At 46.8% G+C, this 16,436-nt stretch overlaps 1 protein-coding gene across 8 annotated transcripts in view; it reads left to right on the top strand.

The window, feature by feature from the left end:
* Positions 1-16,436, top strand: part of SLC16A12 (solute carrier family 16 member 12) — a 108,030-nt gene that overhangs the window by 47,806 nt on the left and 43,788 nt on the right. For all 8 annotated transcript variants that reach the window (XR_011559167.1, XR_011559166.1, XM_070752342.1 and 5 more), the window contains 3 exons: positions 2,902-3,116; positions 11,650-11,753; positions 14,190-14,333. Coding sequence is in view for 6 of the 8 variants with exons in the window: in XM_070752342.1 (XP_070608443.1) it covers positions 3,007-3,116; positions 11,650-11,753; positions 14,190-14,333 (358 nt within the window). In the remaining 2 variants the exon portion in view is untranslated. The remainder of the gene's footprint in view (positions 1-2,901; positions 3,117-11,649; positions 11,754-14,189; positions 14,334-16,436) is intronic.

Genomic DNA, 16,436 nt, shown 5'->3' with positions numbered 1-16,436 from the left:
AAGAATCGTGGTACAACACTTAATGATTGTCATAGGGGTCAAATAAGCAATGAAGAAACAATCAATATTAATAAAAATCTTAGGATGCAAGCAACAAGTTACAGTCATACAGTCCTAAGTGGGAGGAAAAGAATGATAGGAATGATGAGAAAAACTAGTAGAAATAGAAGTGCAGATTTAGTAAAAAGTCTGACAGTGTTGAGGCAATTATTTGTTTAGTAGAGTGATGGCGTTCGGGAAAAAACTGTTCTTCTGTCTAGTTGTCTTGCTGTGCAATGCTCTGTAGCGACATTTTGAGGGTAGGAGTTGAAACAGTTTGTGTCCAGGATGTGAGGGGTCAGTAAATATTTTCCCCGCCCTCTTTTTGACTTGTGCAGTATACAGGTCCTCAATGGAAGGCAGGTTGGCAGCAATTGTTTTTTCTGATTATCCTCTGAAGTCTGTGTCGGTCCTGTTGGGCTGCAGCACCAAACCAGACAGTTATAGAGGTGCAGATGACAAACTCAGTGATTCCTCTGTAGAACTGTATCAGCAGCTCCTTGGGCAGTTTGAGCTTCCTGAGCTGGCACAGAAAGAACATTCTTTGTTGTGCTTTTCTGATGATGTTTTTGATGTTAGGTGACCTTTTTAGGTCTTGAGATATGATAGAACCTAGAAATTTGAAGGTCTCTACTGTGTTCAGGTACCGCTAGCTGATTTAGTTTGGTTAAGAGAATGTCCAGTATGATGGTATTGAACTGAAGTGTACAAGGAGGACCCTAGCGTAGGTCATTGGAGATTCAAAATGTTGAAGGATGTAGTATAGAGCCATATTAACAGCATCGTCTGTCAATCTATTTGCTCAGTATGCAAATTGCAGGGGGTCTAACAGTGGATCCATGATGGTTTTCAGGTGGAACATTACTAGCTTTTCAAAGATTTTCATAACTACAGATGTTAGAGCAACTGGTCTGTAGTCATTCAGTTCCTTGATGGAGGGCTTCTTCGGCACTGAGATGATAGTAGAGCATTTGAAGCAGGAAGGAACATAGCATAACTCTAGTCATTTGTTGAAGATTTGGGTGAAGATGGGGGCCAATTGGTTAACACAGACTTTTAAGCAAGCAGGAGTTATCTTGTCTAGGCCTGGTGCTTTTCCAGGCTTCTGTCTGTGAAATAGATCTTTCACTTCCTTTTCTGTGATCACTAGGGGTTGTAAACCCAATGGGATGGGCTCAGTTGTAGAAGATTTGGCTGTTGTTGGTGTGTCTGGGATGGAGGTTGTGCAGATCAGTATTTGTGGTTTCTTTTCAAACCTGCAGTAGAACACATTCAGGTCATCTGCCAATTGCTGATCTCCTTCAGCTTGGGAAGGTGGTTTGCTGTAGCTGGTGATGTTTTTGAGAGTTTTCCACATGTTTGCTGGTTCATTTGTTGAGAATTGATTCTTTAGCTTTTCAGAGTAGTTCCTTTTTGATGCTCTGATCTCCCTTATTAATATATTTCTGGCCTGTTTGTACAGCATTCTATCACCTTTTCTGTGGGCTGCTTCTTTGGAATGACGTAATTGCTTGGGTTTGGCTGTGAACCAATATTTATTGTTACTGTATATTTGCAAGTTCCTGGTTGGTACATATAGGTCTTCACAGAAGCTGACATATGATGTTACAGTATCTGTGAGTTCATCTAGGTCTGCAGAGGTGTCTTTAAAAATATTCCAGTCTGTGCAGTCAAAGCAAGCCTGTAGCTTTAACTTTGCTTCGTCAGTCCAAGTCCTCACTGATTTAATTGTTGATTTTGTGGCTTTAAATCTTCATTTGTAAGCAGGTACAATGTGAATCATGCAATGATCAGAGTGGCCCACAGCTGCTCTTTGTAAGGCCTGGTAAGCATTTTTTATTGTTGTATAGCAATGGTCTAAGATATTATTGCCTCTGATGGTACAATTTACATGTTGAAATTATTTTGGTAGCTCATCTCTTAAGTTTGCCTTGTTTAAATCTCCCAAAATAATGGCCAGTGAATCAGGGTATTTGGCTTCAGCCTCCATAATCTGATCAGTTAGGGTTTTTAGTGCCTTTTTTTACAGATGCTTGTGGAGGGATGTAAATCGCAGATATTAAGAAAGAATGAATCTCACGAGGAGAATAAAGGAGTTTGCAATTAATAATTAAAGACTCCAAGTTTTCATGATAGAATTTTTGTATAATGGTGATGTCTTGAGACCAGCTGTTGTTGATATATATACATAAGCCTCCTCCCTTTTCCCCACCTGATAATTCTGCATTCTGATCTTCGTGAAAAATTTGGAAGCCCGGTATATGCATACTATTATTATCAATTTCCTCCTTTAGCCAGGTTTCAGTAAAGCATAGGGCAGATGTGATATGAAAATCAGAATTGCATCTATTCAAAAGCAGTATTTCATCCATCTTGTTGGGCAGTGAACGTAAATTGGTAAGAAAGATGGAAGGGAGCGGGTTTTGTTTAATTCCCTTGTTCCTTAGTCTATTTAAAATTCCCGCCCTTTTACCTCTTTGTCTCTGCCATCTGCATTTGTTTTTGGTGATCCATGATCGCCGGGAAATGGCTTCGTCCTGTGCTAAAATCTCTTCGTGTTTGTAAAGACAGGTGGGGGTGAAGTTACAGATAGCTGCTCCTTAAAGAAATGTTCCTTAATTCTTAATAGCTGGTATTATGTCACTTCAGATCAATCAGTAAAATCAATTTAGATTACTGGGGGTGTCATCTAGATACCTATTTATTTAGATGTATCATGTTTCAACAATGTTTAGAACTTGCAATTTGAAATCCTTGGAGCTAGAAGTACACCTTAACTGTTGATAAATATTGTTGTTGTTTTTTTAAGGGGAAAAAATTGCTGGCTTTAATATTTTTCCCCTTTTGTTCTCCTTGTTTCAGATATCAGATAATCCTAGTGACAGGTAGTATTCCCTGTGCATTCTGCCTTCAGCTGGCAGTCATCTCTTTACCTCAGTTTAAAAAGCAGTAATTCCTAATCAAACTATGGCTGCGGCAAAGAAAAGTTCAAGTACATCCCCTCCTGATGGTGGATGGGGATGGATGATTGTGATGGGCTGCTTCCTTGTTACAATTTGCACTCGAGCTGTGACCAGGTAAACTTTGTCGCCATGAAACTTTGCTCTATTTTACTAATTTCGTTTTTTGCTTCAAATGATTTTGAATGACTGGGATGAAAATAAAGAGAAATGGACAGCTGGTGGGCTCTTTATTCTTTGAAATATATTTACATTTCTTTTTTCCCCATTTTTTAAATTTTTCTCCACAAATTCCATTTTTATAACAAAACACATACATTTTAAAATATATCAATAAGATACATATACATTTTTAATTTTTCATAAACCAATATCTTATTTTGTACCTTTTCTAACTCCTATTCTTCAGTCTGACTCAACACTCCCTTTTTTCCTTTTCTTTGTTCACTCCAAGTCCCAAAACCTTTTTTTTCAGATCTTCTCGAACATCTTTTACAACTGAACTGGTCTCTTTCAAAATTACCACCAGTTCTTCATAGTCACCTATCTCATCCATATCAAGATTCACCATTTTTGCAATTGAACTAATCCCAGCCTTTTCAATTGTCTTCTTTTAAAATAAATGTTGCCTGTTACAGTGCTTAGATTGTTCAAGGTCCAAATCCCTCTGATCTTTCAATATTGAAGTTGAGTAGGTAAAGAATATCTTTTAGTACAATAACAAATTAGTCATAGTTCTGTGTTTTGCAAATATCAAAGATGTTTTTCTTATTCAAAACCAACAGCTCTCAAGATGTCCATTAAAATGGAGTTGAAAATATTTTAAAATATTGAAAATCACTCTTATGGTTTCCTGAGTAGCAGGAAGTATAAGGTGATTCGTTCCTCTCCTTTGCACTATACTCTTTGTACTCTTTATTGCTTCTTAAATACCATGTTTTCCCGAAAATAAGATCTATCACCTGTAGAGATGACCTTGATTCCCATGAGAAAATTCTGTGTTTTGTCTAGCAACATATTTCATCCTCCTCCCCACTCTGTGCGGCAACTGAGGAATAGAAAAATGGCTTCTGTCAAGTTCAATTCAAACTTTAAACTATCATTATAGAACTTACCATTCCAGTGTAGATTCCTCCATATTGGAAACACAACAGTGAAATCTAAACAGTGATGATTGCTGGTTTTTAAATAATATATTTCCAATCCATAACACACATAACATTTAATTTCTCAAATGGCAGGATTGGCATTTCCTGAATGTAGAAGATGAATTCCTCACACTGTCCCAGTCAAATTTTGACTTTATTGTTCTGTTCATAACATAGCTCTCCAGGCATACCACTTGATTCCATTTATTTACTTTGTATAATTATCTCATTGAAAACAAGGCCTCAGCTTCTGCATTCCCTGCTAATGACAGAAATCTCCTGCATAGTTTCATCATTATAGGCACAATAGGCTCGATTTACAACCATAATTAAGCCTGGCAATTTCAATTGTTAAGTGGGTCATCATTTGACTGACTCGATTTTACAACCTTTTTTGTGATGGTGGTGGTGGTTAAGCAAATCTGGTTGTAAAACAAATATGGCAGTTTTGTATAAAGTGAATTCATTGTTCAACTACGGGCTATTCTTCACCGAAAACCAGAAGTAAACCTTGTGCTTAAATTTACATACGCTTGTTCATTGCAGCAGAGGCGGAGTAACGACACGGACACAAAGAGCTGGATTTAAAATGGGTCATTTTTATTAATTAAATTTGCATAATTTATTCAAATAAATTAGCATAAATTAACTATAACCCTAAACAAGGACCCGCAGGGTCAAACAATTGCTTCCGGGGCGGAAAATGACGTCAGAAAAACTTCTGGGGCAACTTATGGGTGTAGCTCCATGCTGATCCAGGTGAAGGGCCATGCCCTCACCTGAATCTCTGCCATGTACCTGCATGTGGGAGGTCCCGCCATCTAACCCCTACAAGGGGAAGGAAATGGGCGGGACCCAAAGACAGGTTCCCCCCAATTGCTCAGGTCGTTAACACCATAAGCCTTTGGAGAGAACCTGTCAATCATCCCCAAAGATGCCCAACAGAGAACACGCAGTTGCTAAACACCACCCAGTTTTCCGCCCCTAACCTGCCATGGAGTGGGGGTCAGATCTCTATCTTGGCCCCGCGACTCCCCCCTCTAACTGCACCAGCTCGCGCAGTGACCGCTGCAGGTCCTGTAAGAAGATGGTGTTCCCCCGATTTGACAGGTGAACACCGTCAGCCCGGTAAAGCCACGGCTGATCTATGGTGATGTGGGGATGGGCAACCACTACCCCACCCAACTCTCTGACCATCCTACCCATAGCCTTATTCACTCTTCTCCTGACTCTGTGAATGGCCCTAGGGGAAATGGCGTCCCTCCAAACGATCCTCAGGAGGATCTCAGACCAGACCACTTGCGTGGTTGGCCAAACAGTGCGAAGAATACACAAGTCTTCGTGAGCCTGGCAAATCAGAACCAGACCCCCAAGCATACACAGGTCATTGCCACCGAGGTGCAAGACCAACCACCTGGGTGCGGCCCCACCGTGTCACCCACCCAGAAGCAGTGGAAGAAGCCCCTCCCACCGCAGGCCTCTTCTCCCCATCCAGACAACGTTGACCCATCGGCCCAAGGACAGCTGGGTCCCCACGGCGGTCCTTGCTGCAGAGCGGCCAGCCCAAAAGACCATACTGTGGCCGCACAGCAACGCTGTCGGTCTCACCCTGGCGGGACTATCTAGAAGGCAGAGAAAGGTTACCTAGCGTGACATCCTGCCCTACTACCTCAGCTGGCCGTACATAACCCAAATAGGCCGCTGACCGCCAGTGGCCAATCTCCCGGATCCTATGACCTGGAAAACCAGACACTGCTGCACTAGTTGCAGCGCCGATACGGAACGAATGCGTTCCATAGCTGGCGGGGTCGATGCCAATCCCGACTAGAGCCCTAGTCACTAAAGCCCAAAATTGATAGCGGGTCAGCGGGGTCCAATCCTGGTGTCTAAAAAGGTACCCTTGCCCCGTCCCCCTGAGACTGCAGAAATTAGAAAGGTCTGCCACCGGGCACACTGACTGATCAGTGGCAGCCGTCAACTCTATCCTGACACCCCTATGTAGCTGGTCAGTCTTAGATTGTCTCACCAATAGGGAGGCACCCCTTTCAATAAACTGCAGGTCAGAAAACTGAAAAGCCCGGAGAGACCTGTCAGCCTGAGAGGAGGCTAAAGCCTCACTGACTCGAAGGGCCCCAAAAAACATGACACTGGTCGCTGCCTGAATGAGGCGGGCCTCGTACAGCGAGGCGCACAGGCTGTTCCAAGCTTGATTAATAAGGGACAGCTGCTGCACAGTTAACGCCTGTCTACTGTCCGATGGGGGCGCAGGCCGCTCCCTAACCCAACCTTCCAGCATCTTCCGAATGCGGAAGTCGCAGGAAAAATCAGGAAAGCCACTGGCCTTGGACAGAAAGGCCAGGCCTGCTAACCTGGACCTAATGGTTCTAACTGCAAAGCCGCGCTGCCGAAGCAGCACGCAGAACTCCATGATGTGATCTACTGGTAAGGGTCAAGTGTGACGGTAACCCCTGGCTTGCCTGAAGTCCCAAAACTCCTTACCTGAGTTCTGATATGCCCTCAAGGTGCTTGGTACCACTGAGAGGGCCATGGCCCTGTCTGCTTCTGTCCTCTACTGTTTGTGAGCCCACCCAGGCTCCACAGGTGGTCGGGGAAGACCTCCGGCGACGCGCGAGCCCAGGGAGCTAGCGTCCGAAATCTGGACAACTGACCACGGGACAAGGTGTTAGCAATCCCGTTATCCAGCCTGGGGACATGCCGAGCCAGAAACAGGGCATTTAGAGACAACGACCTGTGCATAAAATGGCGGACAAGCCGCATAACCCTGTCACTTTTAGATGACAGGGCATTCATAACGTGGACCACTGCTAAGTTGTCACACCAGAAATGCACGGTTTTGTCTCTAAATTGCTCTCCCCACAGCTCTACAGCTACAAGCAGTGGGAAGAGCTCCAAAAAGTTCAAATCCTTGACCAGGGGAGAGGCTCTCCATTCCGGAGGCCACATGGAATGGCACCACTGGTCGCCTAAGATAACCCTGAACACGCAGGTCCCTGCGGCGTCCGAACATAACTGCAACTCAGCTTCCAGAAGAAGCTCGTGCCTCCAGAAGGAACGACCATTAAAGTGGGCCAAAAAGATGCGCCATAGTGCAGGTCATTCTTGACCCCAGCGCTCAAGCGGGTAGGATGATGGGGCAAACGTAGCCCCTTCATCGCAGTGTAAACCTGCCGGGAAAAAGCCCTGCCGGGAGCCACCACCTGACAGGCAAAATTAAGAAGCCCAGCGAGTTCCTGAAGCTGATGAAGGGTCACCTTCCGGCTATCTAAAATTATGTCAAGCTTGCTCTGAATCTTGAGCAGTTTGTCCGGGGGCAATCTACAAGATTGCTCCTCTGAGTCCAATTCAATACCCAGAAAAGTAATCCTGGTGGCGGGACCCTCAGTCTTCTCAGGGGCCAAAGGGACTCCCAAACGAGCACAAAGGGCTTCGAAGGCCGATATCAGAGCAGAACATTGCTCTGAATGTGCAGGCCCCGCCAACAGGAAGTCATCGAGGTAATGAATGACCAAACCCAGACCAGAGCACCTCCTGAGCGCCCACTCCAAGAAGGTGCTAAGCTCTCGAACAGGGAGCAAGATATAGAGCAGCCCATAGGCAATGCTCTGTCTACATAAAAACCACCTTCGAAATGAAAGCCCAGGAGCTCAAAATCGTCTGGGTGTATGGGGAGGAGCCGGAATGCCGACTTAATGTCGCATTTACCCATAAGGGCAACCCCACACTTCCTAACCATGGCCTCCGCTGCGTCAAAGGACGCATAGCGTACTGAGCAAAGCTCATCAGGAATGAAGTCATTCACTGATTCTCCCTTCGGAAAGGACAAGTGGTGAATCAACCTAAATTCACCACTGGCCGTCTTGGGAACCACCCCCAAGGGGGAGACCCGAAGAGCTGGTGAGGGCGGGCACGGGAAAGGTCCCAGTACCCTGCCCTCGGCCACCTCCTTCTGAATTTTAGCCCTAACAATGTCTTCATGACCCACAACCGATCTAAGGTTGTCGGACATGAAGGCCTTCCTAGGCCCAACATATGGAATCCTGAAACCCTCGGTAAAACCCTGTAAGAGGGCAGCTGCCCTCCTACGAGGGTGATACTCTCTCAACAATTCCTCCAGCACCCCCAGCTTAACTGGGCTGGGCCCCTTTTCCCCCAGCAGGCGGGGGCCGTTTAGCCGGCCCTGCCCCATCCTTCCTATCCTTGCCCCCTTTGGGCTTTGTGCAAGCACTGGTGGGAGCCCCCACAATTCTCACACGCATGTCTGAATCTGCATAAGGGATGAAAACACGCCCCTTTGGCTGCAAATTCATGGCACAGAGGGGCAGCTCTAGATGCACCTCCCCCAACTGCCCGGGCTGCAGGCGCCGCCGCCGGCTCGTCCTCCATATAGTGACCGCTGTCCGTGCGGTCACCATCCCCCAGCCCAGGACATGTGGGTCGCATTGAACCATAATTCAGGGACCACCACGTCCCAAGGAAGTGTACGTTCAAATGCCACCCTCATCCTAAAGGCTTCATCGTAGTGGCGCCACACCGTGCCCTTGTACTCAAAATGAGCACAGGCAATCAAGTCAATAGCATAGAGGCAGCCTGAGCGGGCTCCCTCTGAATCACCACTGAAGCATAGGTCAGGTATGCATATAGCCATGAGCTGAAGCACCTGCTAACCCTGACCTTCTTGGGCTTATCTACCTTAGCCTCATCCTCCTTCTCCTTTTTAGGAACTTCTCTGTTGAGGAGGGAGAAAAGATCTATACAGTGATCCCCCGAGTTTCACGATCTCGATCTTTGCGAAACGCTATATCGCGATTTTTCCACCCGATGACATCACTCCCTTCCTTTCTCATCTTTCTTTCTCTCTCTCTTTATCTTGCTTCTTCCTCTCTCACACTCTCTTCCTCCCTCCCTCTCTCATCTCTTTCTTTCCTTCTCTCTCTTTCTCTATCTCTCCCCCTCTTGCTCTCGAGCGGCGGGTGGCACCCAGGGAAGGTTCCTTCGGCCGCCCACCAGCTGATCTGCTCGGCAGCGCAGTAGCAGCGAGGAGCCGAATATGGGGTTTCCCCTTTGCGTGGGCAACGGGGAAACCCCATCTTCGGCTCCTCGCTGCTACTGTGCTGCCGAGCAGATCAGCTGGTGGGCGGCCGAAGGAACCTTCCCTGGGTCTTCAACTCCCAGAGCGGCGGACAAGCGGAAAAGCGGCGGACAAGCGGGCAGGCAGGCGGCTCCTCAGCTGCTGGGTCTTCCCAGGTGCGGAAGTAAAAACACCATCTGCGCATGCGTGGCCATGGAAAAAGGGGCACGCATGCGCAGATGGTGTTTTTACTTCCGCACCGCTACATCGCGAGAAATTGATTATCGCGAGGGGTCTTGGAACGGAACCCTCGCGATAATCGGGGGATCACTGTATACTCCCCTTTCCAAATATTTTCCCTGACAGTGGGATGAAGGTGAAAACCCAAAGGTGTGGAGGGCAACCCCCACGGAATGGCAGCTGCTCTAACAGCAGCCAAAGGGTCTAAGACCATGGGAACCCCTACAGTTGCTTCCCCTGACCCCGTCGAGGGCACCAAAGCCATCGAAGGGGCTTGTGCCACTGCAGTAGCAGTGGGGGAAGCCCACACCTGACTACAGGTGATGGCTGAATTACCTCCTGAGTTGACCCCACTCCCAAAACCCAGTGGCACAACGGCCTGTCCGGTCAGAGGGAGGAGCGGTTGAAGTGTTGGGTGTGGTGCAATCTCACCTGCTCCCAAAGGGGTAGAAGCCATCCAAGAGGACCCAGCTCCTAATGAGCCAGGTGTTGCTGTCATCTGCCCAGTCTGGGCTGCTGGGTCACCTGGTGGCCCGACAAGTGCTGCTGGAGCTGAAGGAGTGGTGCCGCCCAGCCCATATACCGATCTCCAGCGTGCATCTAAATCATCCAGCCTCTCGATGATCCTGGACCAGGAATGAGCAGGTATATTAGAATCAGGTGTAGAAGGACTCCTCATCCTGCTCGCCCTACTGACCCCAGGTTGAGCATCTGCTTGAATCAGCCAGGCCCTAACAGAGGGTCTCAAGGCCCTTCTAGGCCGAGCCCCCATCTCTGCAGGTGATGGTAGAGGCTTCTGCCTTTTGGGAGCCATTGAGACAGGATGGCTCAGAAGGGAGCAAATAAAAACTTGGTGCTTGGGAATTGCTCAAAGGAAATCCTTCCTGGAGAGTTAATAAGGCCAAGCTGCCTTCTCCCAAAAAGGGGGAAGCCCACCCCTCGAACCCGGGGCCTGTGGATAACAGGCCCTAACCTGGCCTACTAGGCCTCAACCCCCCCCCCCCGGACGATGGTCAAAAAGAGCCGAAATGAGGGGGAAAGGAGGGATAAAGACCCCCAAGGGGAAGGCTCCTGTCCGGGAAGAAGACCCCTTTAACCAAGGGATCCGTGGCTTTCCACCACCACCCCCACGACACCAAACCGGGCCTCCAAAACGTTGCAGCCTAAAATGGCCGACGCCACGAGGCTGGTCACAAGATGGCTGCCACAGTAAAGCGAACCCCAGCTGGGTGTTCGCTTTGTCGTCCAGGGCGAAAAGGAGGCCCTGAAGCCTGTCCAGCCCTTTTATAGGGCTGACAGGCTCCGCCCCTAGATGATGTCATCGGCTGGGCCGAAGCTTCCAGAAGCTGGCCGAGATCTCGTGAAATCTCGCGAGATCTCGGCCTTTTCAAGATGGCGGCTACGCCGAAGGGCCGTGTCTGCCCGGCCTTGCATCAAATCCGGGCCGGGGAGTGAAGCACCAGCCAGGCAAGCTGTGTGAAAATAATTGCATTTAGGGAAAGCTTGATTGCTGCTGTTATTCCTGGATGATGCTTGATATGGAGGCTGGATTTGCAGATATTTGTATGCTGAATAGACCATTTCCATGTCTTTAAACATGGACATCCTTTTAGAGATTTTGGCTCAGTTCTAGAATTAATACGTCTTTGGTCAATTTCTATCTACAGTGTTCCCTCGATTTTCTCGGGTTCGAACTTCGCGGATGGCCTATACCACGGTTTTTCAAAAAATATTAATTAAAAAATACTTTGCGGGGTTTTTCCCTATACCACGGTTTTTCCCACCCGATGACGTCATACGTCAGCGCCAAACTAATAATTTTTGCAAATAAATAACAAAAAAAAATTATTGTTAATAAATAATTATGTTTATAAATATCAGGATCACTAAGTGTCTTATTCAATGGTGAGTACCAGTAATAATGGTGAGTAAATGGTTGTTAAGGGAATGGGAAAGGGTAATTTAGGGGTTTAAAGTGTTAAGGGAAGGCTTGCGACACTGTCCATAGCCAAAAATGGTGTATTTACTTCCGCATCTCTACTTCGTGGAAATTCGACTTTCGCGGGCAGTCTTGGAACGCATTTCCCGCGGAAATCGAGGAAACACTGTAATCTTTTCACTCTGATGGTATAGCATCCAATGATCAGTTTTCTTTTCCCCCCACTTTCCTCAGATGTATCTCAATATTTTTTGTGGAATTCCAGACTTACTTTGCACAAGATTATGCCCGGACAGCTTGGATCCATTCCATTGTAGACTGTGCTACTATGCTGTGTGGTAAGTATTTATGTACTGTATAGTATTACATGGCAGGTGATGCAATCCTCCATCCAGCAATACGTATATTATTTCTGCTGTGTTTTGTATTACGTATAACGTCCTTATGCTTAGTCTCAAATAACTAGAACACAAATGGACCCAGTTCTTGATTTTATCTAATGCAGCTTTCCTAACTTAGTGTTTTATGCTTCAATTTATTTATTTATTTATTTGTTTGTTTGTTTGTATGCCGCTTCTCTCCGTAGACTCGGGGCGGCTGACAACGATAATGAAACAATGTATCACAAATCTCATATTTAAAAGTAACTAAAAACCCCTTATTTTAAAAGCAAGACATACATACAAGCAAACATACCATGCATAAACTATATTTATGCTTCTATGCTTCTATGTTTCTATATAGGCCTGGGGGAGATGTCTCAATTCCCCCATGCCTGACGGCAGAGGTGGGTTTTAAGCGGTTTACGAAAGGCAAGGAGAGTGGGGGCAATCCTAATCTCTGGGGGGAGCTGGTTCCAGAGAGTCAGGGCCGCCACAGAGAAGGCTCTTCCCCTGGGTCCCGCCAGATGGCATTGTTTAGTCGACGGGACCCGGAGAAGGCCAACTCTGTGGGACCTAACTGGTTGCTGGGATTCGTGCGGCAGAATTTCCAGAATTGTTAATTGAAAATTTGAAGAATTGCTGTAGCCCTAATGCAACTAAAATATGGAAATGGCTAAAACAAAAGCGAATTATTTTGGACCTGAGGAAAACATACCTCCTTGACTTACATGCATTCGTTTATTGACCATTCAACATTAACAACGGCATTGAAAAAAGTGATTTGTGACCATTTTTTACATTTATGACCGTTGCAGATTCTCCATGATCATGTGAGCAAAATTCAGATGCTTGGCAACTGGTTCCTTCTTACGACAGTTGCAGGGGTCTTGTGATCTCCTTTTGGGAACTTCTAACAGGAAAAGTCAATGGGGAACCCAGATTTACTTAACAATCATGTTACTAACTTAACAACTGTAGTGATTCACTTTACAATGGTGGCAATGAAGGTCATAAAATGAGGTAAAACTCACTTAACGACTGTCTTGCTTAGCAACTGAAATTTTGGTTTCAACTGTGGTCGTAAGTCAAGGACTACCTATAATTGCTTTAATGACTACAGTTAGAACTTACCTTTCCTCTAGGGACTCAGTTTCGTGTACCTATAACCAGTGATGGGTGACCCAAATTTTTACTACCACACTGTGGGCGTGGCTTATGCATTTTGTTTCAACATCTTTCAGTGCAAATTGAGTGCTCTGGGGTGGAGCTCCATTTTTTCTACCCCACTGCGCCCGTCCCCCGACCGGGCAGTAGCCAATCCCTGATTATCTACTATATAAAGTGTATGTACACACACGCACGCACAGCTCTTCTAAAATTATACACATTCAATCTCATTTACCGCAATAGGAAAAACATACCCAGAGCCCAGAAGAGAGAGAGAGAAAAAAGAAATTTTGCTACCGGCACTACATACCTGACTGTACCCATAGGAGCCTATCACTGCCTATAACTCTCCACACACACTTTTTTTCTTTATTCCTACATTGAATGAAGTATGATAGGTTCAAAGTCACCCAGTGAGTTTCATGGCTGGCGGGGGGGGGGGGACCTGAATCTGTGTCTCCCCAGGTAGATTCCAGCCATACAACCATTATACCTTGCTGATCATTTAGGCTTCACTGGATCATTTTGTCCATGTAAAGCTCTACCAGCAGGTGGGATTCCTACTTATTACTGCTAGCGGTGCGCTCTGCGCACAGCTCTGGGTGACTGGCACGTGCATGCATCTGAGCTAGATTTTGCTTCCTGCGCATGTGCAGAAACAAAATCTCACTCGGACGCACACTTCGGAGATGTGGAACTGAGCATGCGGCTCCGTTTTTGCTACCAGAGCTATGGTGTGGCCTGTACTGGTAGCAACCTGTTACTGTTTGCCAGTATTCTACAATCTCCTTGAAATGTGAAAGATGCTCTTTTAAAAATGTATTAAACGTAACAATTATATTTTTCTGCCCATTTGAATTTTATGAAAAAGAGATCCTTCTCCTTTGGAGGAACAAAGAAAAATGTGTTTAAAAATTCCATCAGATGGTAAAGGGGGACAGTCAAAGTAAATAAAGCTTTGGGACAGCTTTACATTTCTGGCAAGAAAGTGGCATAGTGGTTAGAGTGCAATACTGCAGGCTACTTCTGCTGACTGCTGGCTGCCTACAATTTGGCAGTTCGAGTCTCACCAGCTCAAGGTTGACTCAGCTTTCTATCTTTCTGAGGTCAGTAAAATGAGGATCTGGATTGTTGCTGACATTGTAAACCACTTAGAGAGGGCTATAAAGTACTGCAAAGCGGCATATAGGTCTAAATGCTATTGCTATTTCTTTTCCTTTCAAGCTCCTCTTGGGAGTTTCATCAGCAATCATGTCTCTAGTCAAGTGGGAATCATGCTTGGAGGACTCCTTGCATCTGCTGGATTTATCTTGAGTTCCTTTGCCACCACTTTGGAGCACCTTTACCTTTCCTTGGGCATTATTACAGGTATTTCTGGTGCTGATATGATTGTTTATTCACACATTAATGGGAGCTGTTGTTTTGTTATCTGCAGTCTACGTACAATGCATGAGAGTGTAATCCTGTGCATTAACTTAGGAGGCAATCAAACTGCGTTCAACGCAATTTGCTCTTGAATTTATTTATTTAGGATAATAGCTTGTATACATTAGATCAGGAGTCCCCAATCCCCAGTGCATAGACTGACACTGTTCTGTGACATGCCAGAAACTGGGCCATACAAACAAGCAAAGTCCCATCCGTGGGATGCAGACAGCATGCAAAACCATGCCCCCTCTGATCCGTGGAAAAACCCCTCCCCACAGAACTGGAACCTGGTGTCCAAAATAGATATTTGAATTACATTACTGTAATTTCCAATGGTAATATCTACTTACCTTCTCTACTGGTTAGGAAGTGTGCACTTTTTCGCAAGCGCAGAGGGTAAACAAAAGAGAAAACGGCAATGTCCGCTTGGGTGGGTGGAGCCTTGTGCTACTGTCACTACTGGTTCTCTGAACCACTGCACGCCCCACTAATGGTATGCCCGAACTCTGCTGAACTGGTAGCATTTCATCCCTGGTAATCTCCCAGTTACAGTTTAGGAATTAAGTATGAGAGATAGTGTATACAAAGCCATTCAGTGGAAATTACCTTCAAGAAAATTATCTTACATATTAAAATCTTAAACTTATAAAACTAGCTATATCACTATCACATTTTTATCATTTATCCTACTGATCAAAAAGAAATGGGACAGTTGTATTCTCCAATGCACTTGCAAGGAGAGTCCAAGATGGGTTATACTTCAGTCTGATTGGTAGGGACTGAGTTTTAATTTAAATAATTACCAGGCAGGCACCGCCTCCCTCCCCTTAGCCCTCCAGTCTAAAAAACTCAGTCGCAGTAAAGGGACTCCTGAGTTGCTTCTCTTGTAAATTATTGTGTTCTTAATATTTTTGTATTACACTAACATTTTCCCTTTTTCCTTTTCTTTTAGGTGCAGAGGGGGAATCTTGCCTTGGGCGGGCCTGGGTTCAAAACCTCCCGTGGGTTTAACCCAGTTGCCTGCAGCTCCTCCCTAGCCAGAACCCACACAGCACAGCGAGGACTCAGCAAAGCTACCCCTGTGGGTTCGGGAGTGAGCGCCCGGGTAGCCTACCTCCGAGGTGGCGCCCGGAGGACGAGGAGGTGGTTGACGCTTCGGGGAGTCCGTCCTCCCCCTGGCGAATACACCACGGGCCGAAGGGTGGCTCCTTGCACCAGTGGTCGCGAGGGAGGCTGTCGCCCCCCCCCCAACAAAGGCAGGCGAGAGCCGATCCGTGCCGGAGGCATCCCCGGCTCGCCCCAAACAGCAGCGGATCGGCTCCGGAGAAGAATTGCAATTTTACTGGGCGATCGAGAGGGCGGGAATCGTCGGCTTCCCGCCCGCTAAAAATGTTGCGAGCTGTTACCATGGTGATGACCCGCGGCCATCTTGGTGGCACTGACGCGGCAATGAACGGTGGCCATCTTGGGAGGGTCTAGTGCCTCCAGGCTGCCGATTCCCGCCCAAGCTGCCCCGGTTGCCATGGAAGCCAGCCGGCGGCCATGTTGGTAAGGTCGCCGGCTCGGAACTGTGCTCGGCCACAAGCCTTGCTGAAACCGGCAGAGAGAGCGCGCAGGCGCAGAGGGGAAGACTCCTGGCCTTTCGGTTTCGTTTTTGGGGAACTGCAATCGCACGAGGCCCCGAGGAACAACGCAACGGTTTCAGCTCTAAATCGAAAAATCGTGAGTGTTCCTTTGGGGCATGGCCGACCAAATAGCACCGGTTGGGGAGGAGACCACCCCTTCCAAGCCCAGTACTCCAAAGGAAAAAGCCTCAAAGCCAAAATCAAAATCTGGGCAGAGCTCTTCACTAAAGGATGCAGAGAAGCGCATCAGAGCTCTTGAGAAACAGTTGGAGGCTTCACAGAGGGCAGCAGGGCCGGCTATACCTCTCACTCAGCAGTCACCTGCCAATCCCTCCATCTCCCCCCCCATGTTCTACCCAGGGGTATCAACCTCAGTCTCAGAGAGAGATTGGTCCCCAGAGAGAGGGAGCCAGGCCTG

Source organism: Erythrolamprus reginae, chromosome 5 (assembly GCF_031021105.1).
Source record: "Erythrolamprus reginae isolate rEryReg1 chromosome 5, rEryReg1.hap1, whole genome shotgun sequence".
Classification (NCBI taxonomy): Eukaryota; Metazoa; Chordata; class Lepidosauria; order Squamata; family Dipsadidae; genus Erythrolamprus; species Erythrolamprus reginae.
The sequence above is the reverse complement of the archived record's forward strand: the minus strand, read 5'-3'. Positions and strand labels throughout refer to the sequence as shown.